This window comes from Orcinus orca, chromosome 11, assembly GCF_937001465.1.
Source record: "Orcinus orca chromosome 11, mOrcOrc1.1, whole genome shotgun sequence".
In the NCBI taxonomy this organism is placed as follows: domain Eukaryota; kingdom Metazoa; phylum Chordata; class Mammalia; order Artiodactyla; family Delphinidae; genus Orcinus; species Orcinus orca.
Genome location: NC_064569.1, coordinates 56,517,675 through 56,533,650, shown reverse-complemented (window position 1 = coordinate 56,533,650; position 15,976 = coordinate 56,517,675). Strand labels below are relative to the sequence as shown.

At 33.7% G+C, this 15,976-nt stretch overlaps 1 protein-coding gene across 6 annotated transcripts in view; it reads right to left on the bottom strand.

Annotated features, from left to right (window-relative positions):
* The window catches only part of CNOT2 (CCR4-NOT transcription complex subunit 2), a 111,210-nt gene that overhangs the window by 12,650 nt on the left and 82,584 nt on the right, over positions 1-15,976 (bottom strand). For 3 of the 6 annotated variants that reach the window (XM_033409605.2, XM_033409604.2, XM_033409606.2), the window contains exons 5-12: positions 11,148-11,213; positions 10,010-10,157; positions 9,078-9,260; positions 6,734-6,813; positions 3,953-4,078; positions 2,064-2,188; positions 926-1,046; positions 678-834 (exon numbers count right to left, since the gene is read on the bottom strand). In XM_033409605.2, coding sequence (XP_033265496.1) covers positions 678-834; positions 926-1,046; positions 2,064-2,188; positions 3,953-4,078; positions 6,734-6,813; positions 9,078-9,260; positions 10,010-10,157; positions 11,148-11,213 — 1,006 coding nt within the window. The remainder of the gene's footprint in view (positions 1-677; positions 835-925; positions 1,047-2,063; positions 2,189-3,952; positions 4,079-6,733; positions 6,814-9,077; positions 9,261-10,009; positions 10,158-11,147; positions 11,214-15,976) is intronic. The other 3 variants (XM_004281885.3, XM_049694987.1, XM_049694988.1) reach the window with 2 other exon arrangements.

The window sequence follows — 15,976 nt, the reverse complement described above, 5'->3', positions numbered from 1 at the left end:
TGTATTTTTCTCTAGCCAGGCTTAGTAGCACAGGTCAAGAGTGGAACAGGCAGATATAACCAGGGTTGTAGTTTTTGCCATGCAAGTATGACAAAGCAAGAGAGGGGCAAAGCAGTCAGGGGTATATGTAAACAAGCAATCATGACTGACCATAGAATTTAACCGGAGAAGAAGTGAATTCATCTAAGGGGAAGAGAGACAGGGATGTTGAGGAACAGTAAAAAGGTACAAGAATCAGTGGGATGAAGGTCCCAATGGAATCTAATGATTACAGGAGCCCGTAGAAGAGGGAGAGAAATGGAAAACAGGAAGTGGCATGGCAGCACAATCTTACAGAGAAACTGAGGTTACCAAAAATGACGAAGTCAAAGGGATGACTAAAGAAGTGAGCAGCTGAGGTATGATGAACGGTACGATTTTTGGAGAGAAATTCAAGAAGCTGGGATTTCAGGATTTAGGAAAGACCATATATGTGTATATTGAAACTGCTAAATTATAAGAGGAATATTACTATAAAGTGAGAGTGATCCAGGAACTAATATAAGAGGGAATGACCCAAAGAGTCAGCAAATACCAGCAACAATGAGTGGCAGCAGGTGATATAATTTGCAGACATGAAATTAAAAACTGCAGGGAGGTACTATACACAAATGTAGGGAGAAAAGAAAGAAACTTACTCAGGAGAGTTCAGATTGAGGCCTAATGTTGTTAAGTCACTTCCTAATGCAAGATGTACCATTCCTGGGTCTGTCTCTGCTGCCCTGATAAATGTTAACAGGCCAATCATTCCAAACTGGTCTGTCACCATCCCTTGGGGAATGTTAGTAACCCGACCTGGATAAGAAAAACACAGTCATTTTTATCTTTGAGGAAAAATTAAAAAATGAATTCTATAATATCTTTGATATATTTTATAGAGTCCCACCATCAGGTAACACCTGGATCCCTTTTTTCTGCTGGTTATTATTTTGTGTTGTTGAACTTTTATCTCCAGGGAATTTGGGTCCATCTGTACTTGAAGTTGTCTTGCCAGATGTATTCAAATTCTAACATGAAAAAAATTAAATGTGACATTAAAATTTGTTATGTGTAAAAATTTCAAGTTCATATACTAGTACTTTTCTATTCATTTTTTATTATATTTAAGTTGGTAGTAAATTATTACCTGTTTTTCAAGTTCTACATGAAATTTTTTGTTTCCACAACTGTGCCATGGTATACAAATAAATCCTGTATTGTACATATTTGAGTACTTAAAGGACAAGAAATATATGGAAAATATTCTTATTTATCTCAGATCTTCAGTCACAGACAAAAAAAGCCTCTCTATCTCAGAACTTTTCATTTTGGGATACTCTTGAGTTACACTCCTCAATACTTTATTAGTATTTTTAGAAGTATATTTTAGAAGTATATTTAGAAGACAAATTAAATATAGTACATTACCTAAAATATCACCATAAAAACCTCCAAGATAAGTTAGAAAATATGAACTTTTTATTTTTTAAATTTTAATTATGAACTTTTAAAATTCATATTTATTTTAATTCTTACCCAATAATCTTCTTTTATCAATTATTTTAACAATATACACTCCCATCACACACACAAAAAGCTATTTTCAGTGAAATGTGGAAGAAATAAACACACTCGTTAAGTCAGAAAGAGGAAGCTGGGTTGGCTGAATCAACACAGGAATAAAAATGTGTATAAAGATTCTTCAAGGAGAAAACTTACTCAAGAAAAACACAGCTCCTTAGAAGGCTATAATATCAAACTTCATGGGATCCAGCTGACAGGGACTACAATAAAAGTCTAAATTAACTCTGAGAAGTTCAACAGAAATTTGCAAACCTATATGAAATAGGGAAAAAAATAGGCTATCTTCTAAGTTATAAAGGTTTTCCACATGTTCAGAAGTTAGGTTATTACAGATATTCAAGATAAACAATTTCATAATAGTACTTAATAAGTCCTTAATATAGTGTACAAAACTGTTAATATAACAGAAATCTGAAGGGAAAAAACTATATAATTCACATACATAATTCTCAGTTACTTACAGATTTACTGTCATCATTACTTGATGTTGGATCTTTATAACTGGAACCAGGTAACGCGGGAAAATCTTCGTTGTGTATTGAGAAGTCCTGGGATTGCTCATTTGCTGGTTTTGTTACCATTCCAACTATGTAATGAAAATAATCCAGAGAATTGCAATTGATATTTATGATATTTTGCTACAAATTATAAAAAGTTAACTTTTCTCACAATAATATACCAAAAGGATTTTTAAATTACGCTATGAAAGCAAACTTCAAAAAATTGGTGTTCTGGGTAACAATGAATAACTAAATTCTTATATACTGATTAATAGCTAAATATACAAAATAATACAAGGGAAATAAGTGGTAATCTTATAATTCTAATCTAATGTCATATACAGATGCTGAAAAAACATAGTTTGATATTGGTAATAATTATGAAAATTTTTGGTTTAAAAACTTGCTTTAAATATTTGACTAGTTATTATAAATACCAGTTAATTGTCAAATACAAATGAACAAAATAAAATTTAAAGAACATGTCAGTATTCTACTTGAAAGTGACTTACAGGGTGAGCAAATTGCAATCAATTATAAAACAACTCCATATTATTTCAGATTTTCTTGGACTCCATGTAATAGATGTAAAACATGCAAGAACTGGGAAGTAATCCTCCCACTATACTTGGCATTAGTCAGGCCCTTATTGGAGAACAATATCCAGTTTGGGGCTCCACAATTCAAGAACGATATGGAGAAACTAGAGATGGTCCAAGGAGAGCAACGGGAATGATTAAAGGGATGAAAAAATGGACCTATGAGGAAAGGTTAAAAACATTAGAGTCTGAACTGAGAATCAAGTAGCTAGGTACTCAACTTCCAGGGCAGATCATTTTTGTTTTTTTTTGGGGGGGAAGGCTAATTAGGAAACTTAATGTGTATAATAATAAATTTTTCCCTTTTTCACATGTTGTTATTTGTATTCATATTTTGAAAGCCACAGAAATCCCTCTTGGTTGAAAATGGGAAAAATAGTTATCTTAGAAAAGTGATGAAATGATCCCTCTAAGTTCATTGTTTCTGCTACTGGTCTGTATCAGATTCTACCAAAAGCAAACAAGTATGTGCAAAGGATAAAAAGAATATGGTTATATTCCTGTTATATAATTTTCATGTCTAGTTCATTCAGCATCTATTAGCCAATCTCTTATTTATTAAAGACAGTGAAAAAGGGTATTAATGGTGACCAAGAGCCTACATAAACTATACATGACCCACGGCAGTTCTCAACAGGAGGTAATTTTTTTCCCCATGAGACATTTGTCAAAATCTGGAGAGATCTGTGGTTGTCACAATGCGGGGGTGGGTGGGTGGTGCTACTGGCAGCAAGTAGGCAGAGGCCAGGGATGTTGCTAAATATTCTACAATGCACAGGACAGCCCCTCATTTACAAGAAACTACCTACTCAAATGTCAGTAGTGTGGAGGTTGAGAAACTGGCTTAGAAAAAATTGTTAATGTATGGTTAGTCATTATTAATCACTAGGAATGTGGGAATGTATTCTTTTAAAAAATGTGTGATGAATTGAGAAGAGGCAGACCACAGAATCATTATTAAGGTGAATTAAGGCAGAAATGCCAGAAGAAAATAACTTCTGAATACCAATGAAGACTTCCTTTTGGGATTTCTATACAAATTAAGTTTTCCCATTTAACTTTGCTATCATGGTATTCTGGGAGAAAAAAGCACTTTGCATTTATCAACTCTGACAAAATTACACTACTCTGATTAGAAAACACATAAATACATGTGTGTACACACACATGCATATACGTACATATATATATGTGTACGTGCGTGCAACAGAAAGTTTTCACTGGCCATAATTAAAAAGCTTAATTAATTACCATAAGGAGCTCTTCCAGCCAAGGGGTTTATTAATGGAGTTGGGTTACCACTTCCTTCCCTTCTATTTCGGTCTGCTAATGCTGGAAAATCTGAAAGGTCCAATCCTGTCACATTTTCACTTCCATCTAAATAATAAGAAAAAACACTAGTTACTGATTCTACAAACATTTTAAAGAGGTTATTAAAGACGAACTATAATAAAGTTTGAAATAACAGTGCCTTCTTCCTAAACAATGTACAGCACTGTACTTGGCATATGTAAATGTACAATAAATATTTGTGGATTGACTTCATGTGAAAGAATTTTATGAACAATTCAGCAAAGCAATATGTACTTACTAGCATAATAAAAATCCCAAATCCTAGAGACTTAACAGAGAATAAGGAGTAAGGTGATACACTATTTCCCCTGTGAAAGATGGTACTCAAGTTATACGTTGTTAGTTAGCAAGAGGGGAGACTGTTGCGATAAAACTACTCTTTCATTGTATCCAAAAGCAGAGGTTGTATCTGGAATGCTTGGAGCTTCATTTATAACATAGGTGTGATAATGACACTGCCTCCTGCAGATAGCCTGAATCATATTTGAGGCATAGGCAATGGAAGCAGAAGCCCTAAGGACTTCTTTTTTCCTGTGGCCTATTAGTCCCATACACAAAGGTGTATGCACGTGAGTGTGTGAAATGTGTGTGCGCGTGTGCATGTGCACGTGTGTGCGTGCACGTGTGTTTTGCAGCTGAGGGTATAAAGTAGGGTGGAGAACGTAGGTCAATGTAGGGTTCCCATGTCTAGTGAGTGAATTGTATGAGAATATGATACAAAGCCCAGAAGTTTATATTACCTATTACACAGTAGGCGCTCAATAAATATATAAGGAATGAATAAAATTTATTTTTGTTCATTTTGAATTAAAAAAAATCAGTTTCTTTCCTTTTAAAAAATAAATTTAACCCAACATTTCTACTTTGCCTATTTTAATCGTCACCTTGATCTCTTCTCAACATTTATTATTCTATTATTCTTACAATCTTATACTCTTAATTTTTGAAGAACTTATTTTCTAGCTTAGCTTTACCCTGCACTATACTTTTTCTTTAATCTGTTTCATCTAGTTTATTATAACCATTTTCAATTTATTTTGCCCCCTTTTCCAGTTAATTTTAATTTTTCTCTAAGTTTCATAATTAGAAGAATCTCAGAAAGAAACTATTAACTCAAGATTACTTTGTTGATAGGAAACAGTTACATTCCAAGTCAGGTGACAATTTAAATTTATGAAGGGTAAAAGATAAAATCATTCATACCCATTGTTTTTAAAGAAATTGCAGTTCATGAATTCTGAATTTTAAAAAGATATTACTATATAAAAGGGCAACAATAGACATTAACAATTTATATAGTGCTTTAATTTAAAAAGCAATCTCTTGAATTACTTGATTACAAATTAACTAAAAACTTTCGATAAGTATTAACTTTTAATACACTTCTTCAGGTCCTCTAAGATGGAGTTTAAAACTACCATATGTTATTTGAGAATAATTTTAACCTAAAAATAGTATTAACTCACAAATTTTTATTTTTAGGGTAAGACTTGGAAACAATTTTCCTAGTGTAAAATATACTTAGTTAAAAATGACTTAAAAATAATTCTAAAATTTACAGAAGTGTATAAACCATAATTCAGAATATAAGATGGCACTGTGAGACACACTGTTACTTTATGGTTCATTTAGGGGGAAAAAACCTTGCTAATTAAACTATGATATGCAGCCTAATTTCAGAGATATTAAAATATGAAAAAAATCTGCATTTGAGGAACAATGAAATAGGGTATTTTCCATTAGAACGCAAAACTTTAAATGCTAAAATTTGACATTTTAAAGTCTCACTTGGTCAATCTATGCTACTATACATACAATAACACTGAAAAATTAAAAGCCGATAGCCAGAAATGTCATTTCAATTACTAAATCTTCTCGTGCTTTCACGTACGCCCCATTTCATTGATCATTCTTTCACCTTCCACTTCCTTCACGTGTATTTCTCTCTCAACAATCATATTCATTTTTGCTCCTATGACCATAAAACATCCTTTATTTCCTTTCTCAGGAAAGGGTTTGGAGGCAAGGGTGGAAGAAGGTGAAACCTGAAGCAGAATAGCAACAAAGCCTCCTGTTCTCTTCTGTCTGAAGCAGCTGATAAAAGAAATAAACCAACAGACTGCAAGAATTCTTTACTGTCAAAATCAGAATTGGTTTTCCATGTAATTAAATTCTGAATTTTACACATAAAACTGGATTAAAAATTTGTAAGAGTTAAATGCCAAAATTAGTATTATTAAAACTATTAAGAAAAAATTGTAAGCGCTCCATTATAATTTTAAAGGTTTCTTCAATCTGGGTCTCTATAGCCAGAATGCCATACCACTCAACCTAGTTTAGACTGTAGTGACAGGACTGAGATAGGACAAGCTCTTGAAGCAAAAAAGATTCTGAGGCACAAGTACAGACTAAGTAAATGTTTACACTTTCTCCAGATGTTAAGGAAATAAATCTGATGTTATAACACTGTGCTATTAACATGCCAAGTGAAAAAAATATATTTAACTATCTTTCAACTGTTCACTGAATTAAATCCTATTTCCTGTCAAATTCTCCCTATATTAAGTTCTATCATCTTAACACAAAAATTCCTTTAATATTTTGACTAGTATGTTGAATTGCTTTATATTTCAAGATCTATCGTATTTTTATAGGGTACTGGCTCCAGAATAAGCTTACCTGTTCCATTAAAAATGTTACTTGATAAGGAGTTATTCATTCCAAATGCCTGATTCCTGTTCATTCCAAATCCAGACATACTGGGTACATAGAAAATAATTTTAGATATACAGTAAGAACACTAACTTTCAGATGAAGAAAAACAAAAGTGTTTACTTTTGATCTCCTCATATAAAACAACATGTTTAAAAACAAATACTAATTTTTTTTTGAGTTGAATCTTTATTGTTACTTAAAGCTTCCCTAAAGTCCTTTCATGAACAACTGAGAACCAAAACATCTTAAACAGATGAATTAAAAAACAAAAGGCAAAGAATTTATATAGGCCTTGAGGAAAATAGAGATTAAGGGTATAGTTTTGTATACTTGGAGAGCCAACTTACTGGATATAATGGAAGAAGTAATAAACCTCAAAAATAGGCAATTTATTTTAAGACTACTGTTCCTGAATACTTGTTTTTCTTCTACTACTGGTAAAATGTGCTGTTATTACTTTTCATAAAAGATCTTTCATACAGTCTGTCTTTCCCAACTAGAACATAAACTCCTCATGGACAGGGTTCATGTCATATACTTCTTTGCATCTCCTGCCCTTAGCATTCAGGAGGCTACAAAAGGCACTCAGTAAATGTTCAGCTGACGTGAATTAAATGGTGCTTTTCTTTAACTGAATTCAGTGTTCTAAAACACATCATCTAGTTTATCTTTTAGCTACTTAAAAATAAAAATCTCTCCATAGTGCTCTTAATTCTAAAGTAAGGTACTTGGTAAATAGTTACCACAGCTTCCCTTTTTTGCACAAGCCTAAACATGGGAAAACAAACAAACAAAAAATAAGGCTGAATTTAAAGCAAGGCCAGAGTAATTAAGCATGTCAACAAGAATCGTTAATGCAAATTCTAAAATGAAAGTATGCAACTTTCACATCAAATAATCTGATAAAAGACAGTGTATTACTGTTATGAGTAAGGTTAAACTATTTGAAGATGACTGGGTTTTTAATTTTTTGCCTAGATTTATAAAACTAGCTATGGCCAAACAATATTTTCATAAAATAATGCAGTTGGTGAAACACTCTAGAGAAGAGCAGAAAAGTCAACAGAAACTTCTGTTTAATAGCATGTTAGAACTGCTGATGATATAGGTATCCTCAAACACTGAGTAAGTAGTAAGAGATGAAAACATTCCATAATACATACAACTTATCAATAATAATAAGCAGGGCTTTAGAGACCCATACTTCATTGACAATTTATAAGCAAAGTATTTTTTAAAAACTAGAATGTGAGAAAATATGGAAAGGCAAAAAATTTAAACATACATTCAATGAACGATACTACAAGAATGCAGAAAGATGTGTTAAAGCCCAAGAAGTATTATATCATTAGGAAACGTCAAGGAGATGAGAATTTTGATAACCCTTTACAAAAATAACTTCTGTAAAAATTAAAAGAGCAGTCAAATTATAAAAGAAGTAATCATAAGTCTAAATAAAAGTAAGAATTGGAGGTTATGGGATGAAGATTAAAAAGGAAACGTGCTAATAACCTATTTTAATTCAGAATTTACGAGTATTAGATAAAAGAAAGTGAATTAAATGGCTCTGATGATAGCAACATCCTTTCTCCCCATATTCCCCATTAAAAAAAAATGAACAAACTAAAATGCTTTTTTTTTTTTACAGTAAAGAAAGCCCTATTGTAGACATAACTCTCATATAAATTACCTGAATAGCTTTAAAATCCTAACAAAATGGGTAACTGTTTTTCATATTGTTAACTATTATTTGCATAGCAGTATATGCAATGACCAGTGCAAAAAGGAGTGAAAAGCGCAAATTCATCTTTTTAAATCGCAGGACATGACACTATTTTCAAATACTACAGATGTAGTCTTCAAAAAGTCTCTGTTATTAAGTCTCCAAAGAACAAAACTGAAATTCAGTTGAAAAGCAACTTAACCAAAGCATAAATGAAGCAAGGCAGTAATAGTCAAATATGTCTCCAGTCCTATTCATAGGTATGAAGCTCTTACCACACAGGTGACCAGCCTCATTTAATAGAGGAAGGACATATCAACAAAAATTTGCCAGCTGGCAACCTAAGAACAATCCTTTTCTAACAACAGTAACAAAAAAGCAAACTGATTTTCAAAAGAACATGTCTTTAGTTTGGGAGGTTAAAGTTGTGATATGTAACAGAAAGAGAAGCTTTGGTCAAAATATATGATGAAACACACTTATGAAACAGAAGCCAAGACTCAAGAACAGAATGTTGAATATGAAAAGGCAAATTTGAAAATACCCAGAAAGAACAATTATACACAGTATCAATAAACATCTTACCTGTTCACAGTAAAAGGCTGTCGAGAAGGCTGCTGCTTTGGCATACATATTATGCTTGGCGAGCTTCTGTTGGGGCTACCTAACCCTGAACTGCTCATGCTATTTGTCCTGCTAGGAATTCCAATGCCCTGACCAACCTGGGAGTGGTTCATCATATTCCTAGGATTCATAGGCAAAATACCCCTGAAAAAGAAGTCCATTATACTAAATAAGCTCTCTACAATCACTCATTAAAATTCTCTGTAAATAATCAATTGGCCTAATCCTAGAATCTCAAATATACTTTCAAATTGCATTGCTAATTTTTATTCATTTAACTCTTTTGTCTGGTCATTTGAAAAGAAAAAAAGCTCTTTGAAAAGCCAAAGTAAACAAACCAACAAGAAAGGGCAAATCACAGAAGAATATATGGTGATATCAAAGATGAGAGAACTATTGGTGTGACTATGACATAAAATACAAATGTATTTCACATATATATTCAGAATAATTTCATTCCAAATGTATGTCATTCTAGCTTCTTCAAACTAATATGCACCATTTTTGTAAATCTGTTTTATTTTATTCTCACTAGAGCAATGGATGTGTGGTGAGGGAGCAATAAACAGAATTATCTGAGGAGTGATCTGAAATTGCACGTCCTCCTTTGAGGAGGAGAGCATGCTTTTGAAAAAAGCCCCCCAGGTGGTGATTAATCCTTGATACCCATCCCAGCTAATAACCAATACCCTAGCTGCAAGATAAAAGCATCTTACACTATACTTATCAATTTGCAATGAAATAAAATGAGCATAGGGTATCAACTTTCTTTTCCTCAGTGAAAGGCACTGAACCAGAAAATCAAATAATTAGTTACCTTATTAAAAAACTAAAAAGCTTGCTTAATCTACAAAGATACATTTTGAGAAAAATTCTGGTCCATCAATAAATACCTGCTTGGAGATGGAGGCGTGTGAAGTGACATTGTTGGTACCCCTGTTGTTGGCGTGACGTGGCTCGGTAACTGAGTGCCTTGTGATAAGCTGCGATTTAACTGAGGGGTATTGTTGCTCATCCCCCTCATTGGAAGGCCTAGTGCACCTATTAAAAAAATTCAGAAGAAGGAAATTCATTGCCATCAGGAATGAAATTGTTATCCATCTTCTGGAGTTGGTAATTTAAAACATTAAAAACTGACCTAACATTAATATAATATGAAAATTTTAAATGGAAATATTCATTTCACTCCAAATGGACTCTGATTTTAACAAAAATGTATGTCTGAAATTTAATATTATGAATTTTCATATTGCTTCCATTATTCTATCTTTCATATTTCTTCTTTGCTTTCATATTTCTATCTTCTTTGCATATTTCTATTTTACAATAAACTGTCTACCAATGACTATAACAAATTAGATGACTTATGTTTCAGAATAAAAACATTTTGTACAAATATGCCTTTAAGAAATTTGCAATCTTGTGTGTTTTTATGTTTTAAATCATAACTGAGGTACGCAGACATTTAATCCCCACTTTGCCGAAGGAGCTTTAATTTTTATATGATCCTTTTCAAATGCATTTAAGAAAAAGTCTCTTTATTACTATTTACACATACATACTTCTCAACATTACAATTTTTTACAAACCCAACATAAAATGTCAGCAACTGTTAAAAACTCAACCTGATATAGCTATAAGAGACAAGAATATATAACATTTTAAAAGATTTCAAAGTACAATGAATGACCTTTATTTGTCTAGTATTTCTGGGGCCAGATGTGGGAATGGATGTGTTCCAATATGTGTATTTTTCAAAACCTACTGAGGAGTTTACCATTCAGAAACAAAACATTAAAAAGAAAAATTAACCATCTGGGATAAACTTATTGTTTCCTGCCTTGTGTTAATATGAAATATAAATTATTATTTTGTTAATGATTCAGAATAATTATTGTGGATATTTAATGTTCTGGATGTTTTTTCCCCCTTTTATCCCTCAAAGCAAGTTTGTTCAGCTATCACTTATTTTGTCATCACACCTGCCTATGGATGTCAATATGCCTCCTTGCCTCCATCTTCCTTACTCACACATTTTGGTGCCTTCTGTTACTAGTCTGTTGTGGAATGGCACATCAGTCAACCAAACATTCTGAACTGGAGGTTAAATAAAAGTGGTAAGATAGAATGAGAGTTAGTGAATAAGTAGAGGACTTTTAGCGATAGGGATTTAAAGTTACTCCCTCCCTACTTTTTGGTCTAGTTTTAGGTCCAAGAATTTCAAAGACCTGAATATTCTGAAACTATGACTTCCAAAAATTGGAATATATATATTATGTTCTGAATATTTTCCTTCAAATATCTCCGCAAATTTATCTTTTTGCATAACAGTAACCTGTTTGTAACAGTAACGCTTTGTAACCTAGGGATACCAGTGAATCACAAAGATTTCACTGGAATCTGCCAGCTTCAGTACTCAGCTTGCAGCCTAACTGCTTCTCAACTGAACAAAGCCAATAAATCCAACTCAATATAGCTGTTATATTCTATGTGTACTCATATACCATGAAGACCTGAGCTTGGTTCTGCATTTCTTTAAGTCACACAAAGGGAACTGATCTAGATCATATGTTGGTTTAGTCATTATATGTATGTCTGGTCACTACAAGTTTTGTGACCACGAGTATAGCGCTAGCCACAGCCACCTTCTCTGAATTTGGGACAAAATAAGGAAGAACAAGAGATTAAAAACCAGCCTATGTAAGATTTCTTCAGAAGACACCAGTCTTTTCCTTTTCTCAAGCACACTAGTTTTCCTCTAGGCCCTCTAGATGCTCCCGTAATGAACCACCAACATGACACTTTTCACATCAGTTACTCAACAAACATTTATTGTGTGCCTACCATGCATCAAGCACTGTGTTAGCTGCTGGGGATACAACAGTGAATAAGATAGAAAAAGCTCCTACCCTCAGGGAGCTTACATCCTTTTCCCTAAATATGCTGTTCTAAAGTCAGCTATAGCTGCAAATTTCCCATAGGAATGTTTCTCACAGTTACTGACAACCAAGAAACGTAATCCAATGTTCACATTTTACAGATGCCTGAGCCTCAGATAAGTTAACTGACTTCTCCAAGGTGACACAAAGAACCAAGACTCCTAGTGTTCTTAATGGCAGCCCTATGGGAGCCCAATAAAACACTAAATGAGCACCCTTGTGAGTACCTACTGACTTGTAACACCTTTTATCTATTCTTTTTTTTTTCTCTTGCTTTCTTTTTCTGAATATGTTTACTTCAAACTTTTTCTAAACCAACATCTCTTATCTCTTCCCTCCATTTTCTTTCTCTTCTTCTCTATACCTGTCAAGTTTTCTTTTCCTCCACATTTACTTTGCCTTCCCATTCACTCTCTACACCTTCAACATTATAAACATACATGTTCCAAAAATTGCGCCCTTTGGCTCTTCAATAAGCCCTTCTAAAGACTCATGAGATTTGTTTACTTCAACCCTTCATATACTTATTATTCTATGCTGTATTATGAAAATACATAACTTCGGAAATATTTTAGAGACTGGAGATCATCTGAACATCAGCAAAAAAAATTTTGGAGAAGGAAACAATGCGTAAGGTAATATATTTAGTCAATTAAGGATTGGCACACTTAATTTATAGTAAGGAGAGTAGAGGAAGACAATATGAAATAAAGAACTCAAAGATTAGCATTTACTTTTATTTTTCCTTTAAAAAACACTTGATTTCATAAAAACAGCTAGTAAGTTCAAAAGCTCTGAGTTGCATTTTATTGAACCTGGTGGGTAGGAAAAAAAAAATCAAAAGAGAAGAGAGGAATGCATCAATTTCAAACTGGATCATCAACCCTTGAATACTTCATAATTGAGTTATTTTAAATTTAATTTAAAAACTGAATTCCTTTAAAACATATAGAATTAATACCACTGAGTAGGAACAGAGAAAGATTTATTTCTAGGAAACAAAAATACATGGTCATTAAATTTGAGTTGCTTGAGTCAAACTATTACAACTGGGTACGGTCAAGGGAGGGAAAATTTTATTTTTACTAGTATAATTAGAAACATGATAGAAAATTATCTAAAATGTTATACCAAGAAGAAGACATGTAAACTGAAAGGGGGAAGGGGGGAATAAAAAAATTAGCTTAAAAAAAAATGACACAAAATAACTACAAGTAGAAAAACATAAATATGTATACCTGAGCTTGTGCACTGGAAGGGCAGTAGAATTAAATTTTATCAAGCGCCTAAGAAATATGTGAAGCACTATGCTACTTCATCTCCTTATAAAATATTATAGAGAAGGTATTTATCCCCTTTTTATAGACAAGGAATAAAAGAATGATAAAAAAAAAACAGTTATAAGGCAGTTTAAAAGGTTACAGTTTTGAAGCAAAGTTTCCTTTCTATTTGACAAAGTGATAGTAAAGGATAATACCATATTAGAAGGAATACATGAACATATTCTAAGTAGATTCCTATTTGGCAGGGTGCTAAACAAAGAATGAATTGAATTCTTTATTGATCATTTTTCAGAAATCCAAAAGAATGACCTAAGAAATGTTTCCACGAATTACTTCCATTGCACAAACTGATTAACAGCACATTCCTTAAATAGTTATGGCATGATATGCCATGCTTTATTCAATCTTTTGCTAAAGATTAACAATATTAATAATAATACAAGCTATAAGAAAAAAAATACCAGCAACCAAATCCTTGAATACTCATACTTAAATGAAGTCTCCTGAAATTTTTAAGGAGAAGGGAGACAATTTTTAACTGATGCAAGAGGGCTTAAAGTATCCCCCATTCCATTCCCAAAGCAACTACCTTCCCTAAACTCACTGTCTTGCCCACACATAAAGGGCAACCATTTTCTTACCTCCAACCTGTCCCCCTGTCTTCTTACCTCCAACTTGTCCTGAACCTAGCTGGTTAATCTTCCCTGTAACACTATTTCATTATACAATTTCCTTCATTAAAATCAAAGTATTTTAGAGACAGAAAAGTCTCCAGAGAGTATCCAACCAAGTTACAGATGAAGATCATTTCAACTTAATTATAGATGAACTAACATCAGGCATTAAGCGATTTGCCCAAGATCACAAAAAATGAAGAATAAAAACCATGATCCAGGGACTTCCCTGGTGGTCCAGTGGTTAAGACTCTGCGCTTCCACTGCAGGGGGCATGGGATTGATCCCTGGTCAGGGAACTAAGATCCTGCATGCTGCTGATGCAGCAAAAAAACCCAAAAAACAAAAAATACAAAGCAAAAAACCACACACACACAAAAACAAACAAACCAAAAAAACCATGATCCAATTTCTTGACTCTAATTTCAATACCTTTTTTCAACCAATCACACTTTCCGCTTCTTGAAGTAGTTGCTAACCTTCACATCACGTGGGAAACTTTAATATCTGGGTCCCACACCCAGAAACTGTGACTTAGTCTGGGTCTGGGAAATTCATGGGCAGTGGGATTTTTTAAACTCTTTAGGTGTTTCTAGAAGGGCAGTCAGGGTTGAGAATCACTGTTCTAAAATTAAATCCAATCACAGTGTAGTCTTTAAAATGCTCTGTCAAGACCCAAAAGATTCTTCTAATCTTTATTTTTCCCAGCTTTATTGAGATATAACTGACATAATACTCTTCTAATCAATTTTAATACTTTACTCACCCCGATACAAACTCTTTTTAGATACCACATACTCGACTTACAATCTTCTTTGTAATTTCCCTAGTCCCCTCCCCAAAATATGCCCCGGTATCTTTACTCATATCCTTCTCCCAACCTAGAATACTTTCCCTCCTCTTGTTCTACAGAGATAAACAAGACTATTTAAAAAAGAAAACAAAACAAAACAAACCCAAAAAACAAACTGCTATGATCAAGGTGTTTACATGCAGTACATGTACACTGTACTTGGTGTATATGTGGGGCAACGCTCAGACATGAAAGCAGAATGAATCTGGGATCAGAACATGTTTCCTAGACAATACTGTACATGAACTGAATAATGAAAGAGACCTAGCCAGGCATTTGGTGGTGGTGATGAGGAGTCAGGGGAATAAAGATGTCACACCAGTTTGGTCTGAGAAAACTGCAAAATATATGAAAATGAGGACAAGTAATATGCCTGGAGGAAGAGTGGGCTTACCTTCTGGATAGTAAGGATGTATGAGACAAGCATGGATGGAGCTAACCTGGCTTCAAAATCCTCAACTATGAGAAGTTGCTGCTGTGTTAGAACCAGCCGGGAGTCCCAAACATCTGGCTGGATCTTTACAGCAGGTGGCACTCCATCTGTGGAACAGCTGTGTGAATCTCCTACATATACTTTGCACTCCTCCTCCTCAACCTAAGTTTGCATGATACATTAGCAGCACCCTTTCACAAAGTAATGCAGGTCTCTAACCTTAGAGATCATCCTTGATCCCTCTCTTTCTTTCATATCCCACATCCCCAACTCATATTAGTTCTATGTCCAAAATATCCCAAATCTAACCATTTCTCAACACCTCTAGCACTAGTCCAAAGCCACCCTACTTTCCTGCCTGGACTACTGCACTAATTGTCTTTCTCTTTTTCTTGTCACTTGTCCCTCCTCCACTCAGTCCATTTTCTACACAGCAAGGTGATCTTTTAAAAATGAAACTGTATCTTAAAATCCTTCCCATTAAACTTAGAATAAACCCAAATGCTTTACCAAATCTTTACAAGACTCCATGACCTGACACCTGCTACCCATTAACCTTTCACTTTCTTTGTTCATTATACTGGCCCTCTCATTCATCCTTTAACACATGAAGTTCATTCTTACATTCTCATGAGTAAGACCATTTGCATTTGCTGTTGTTTGTACCTGAAAAGCTCT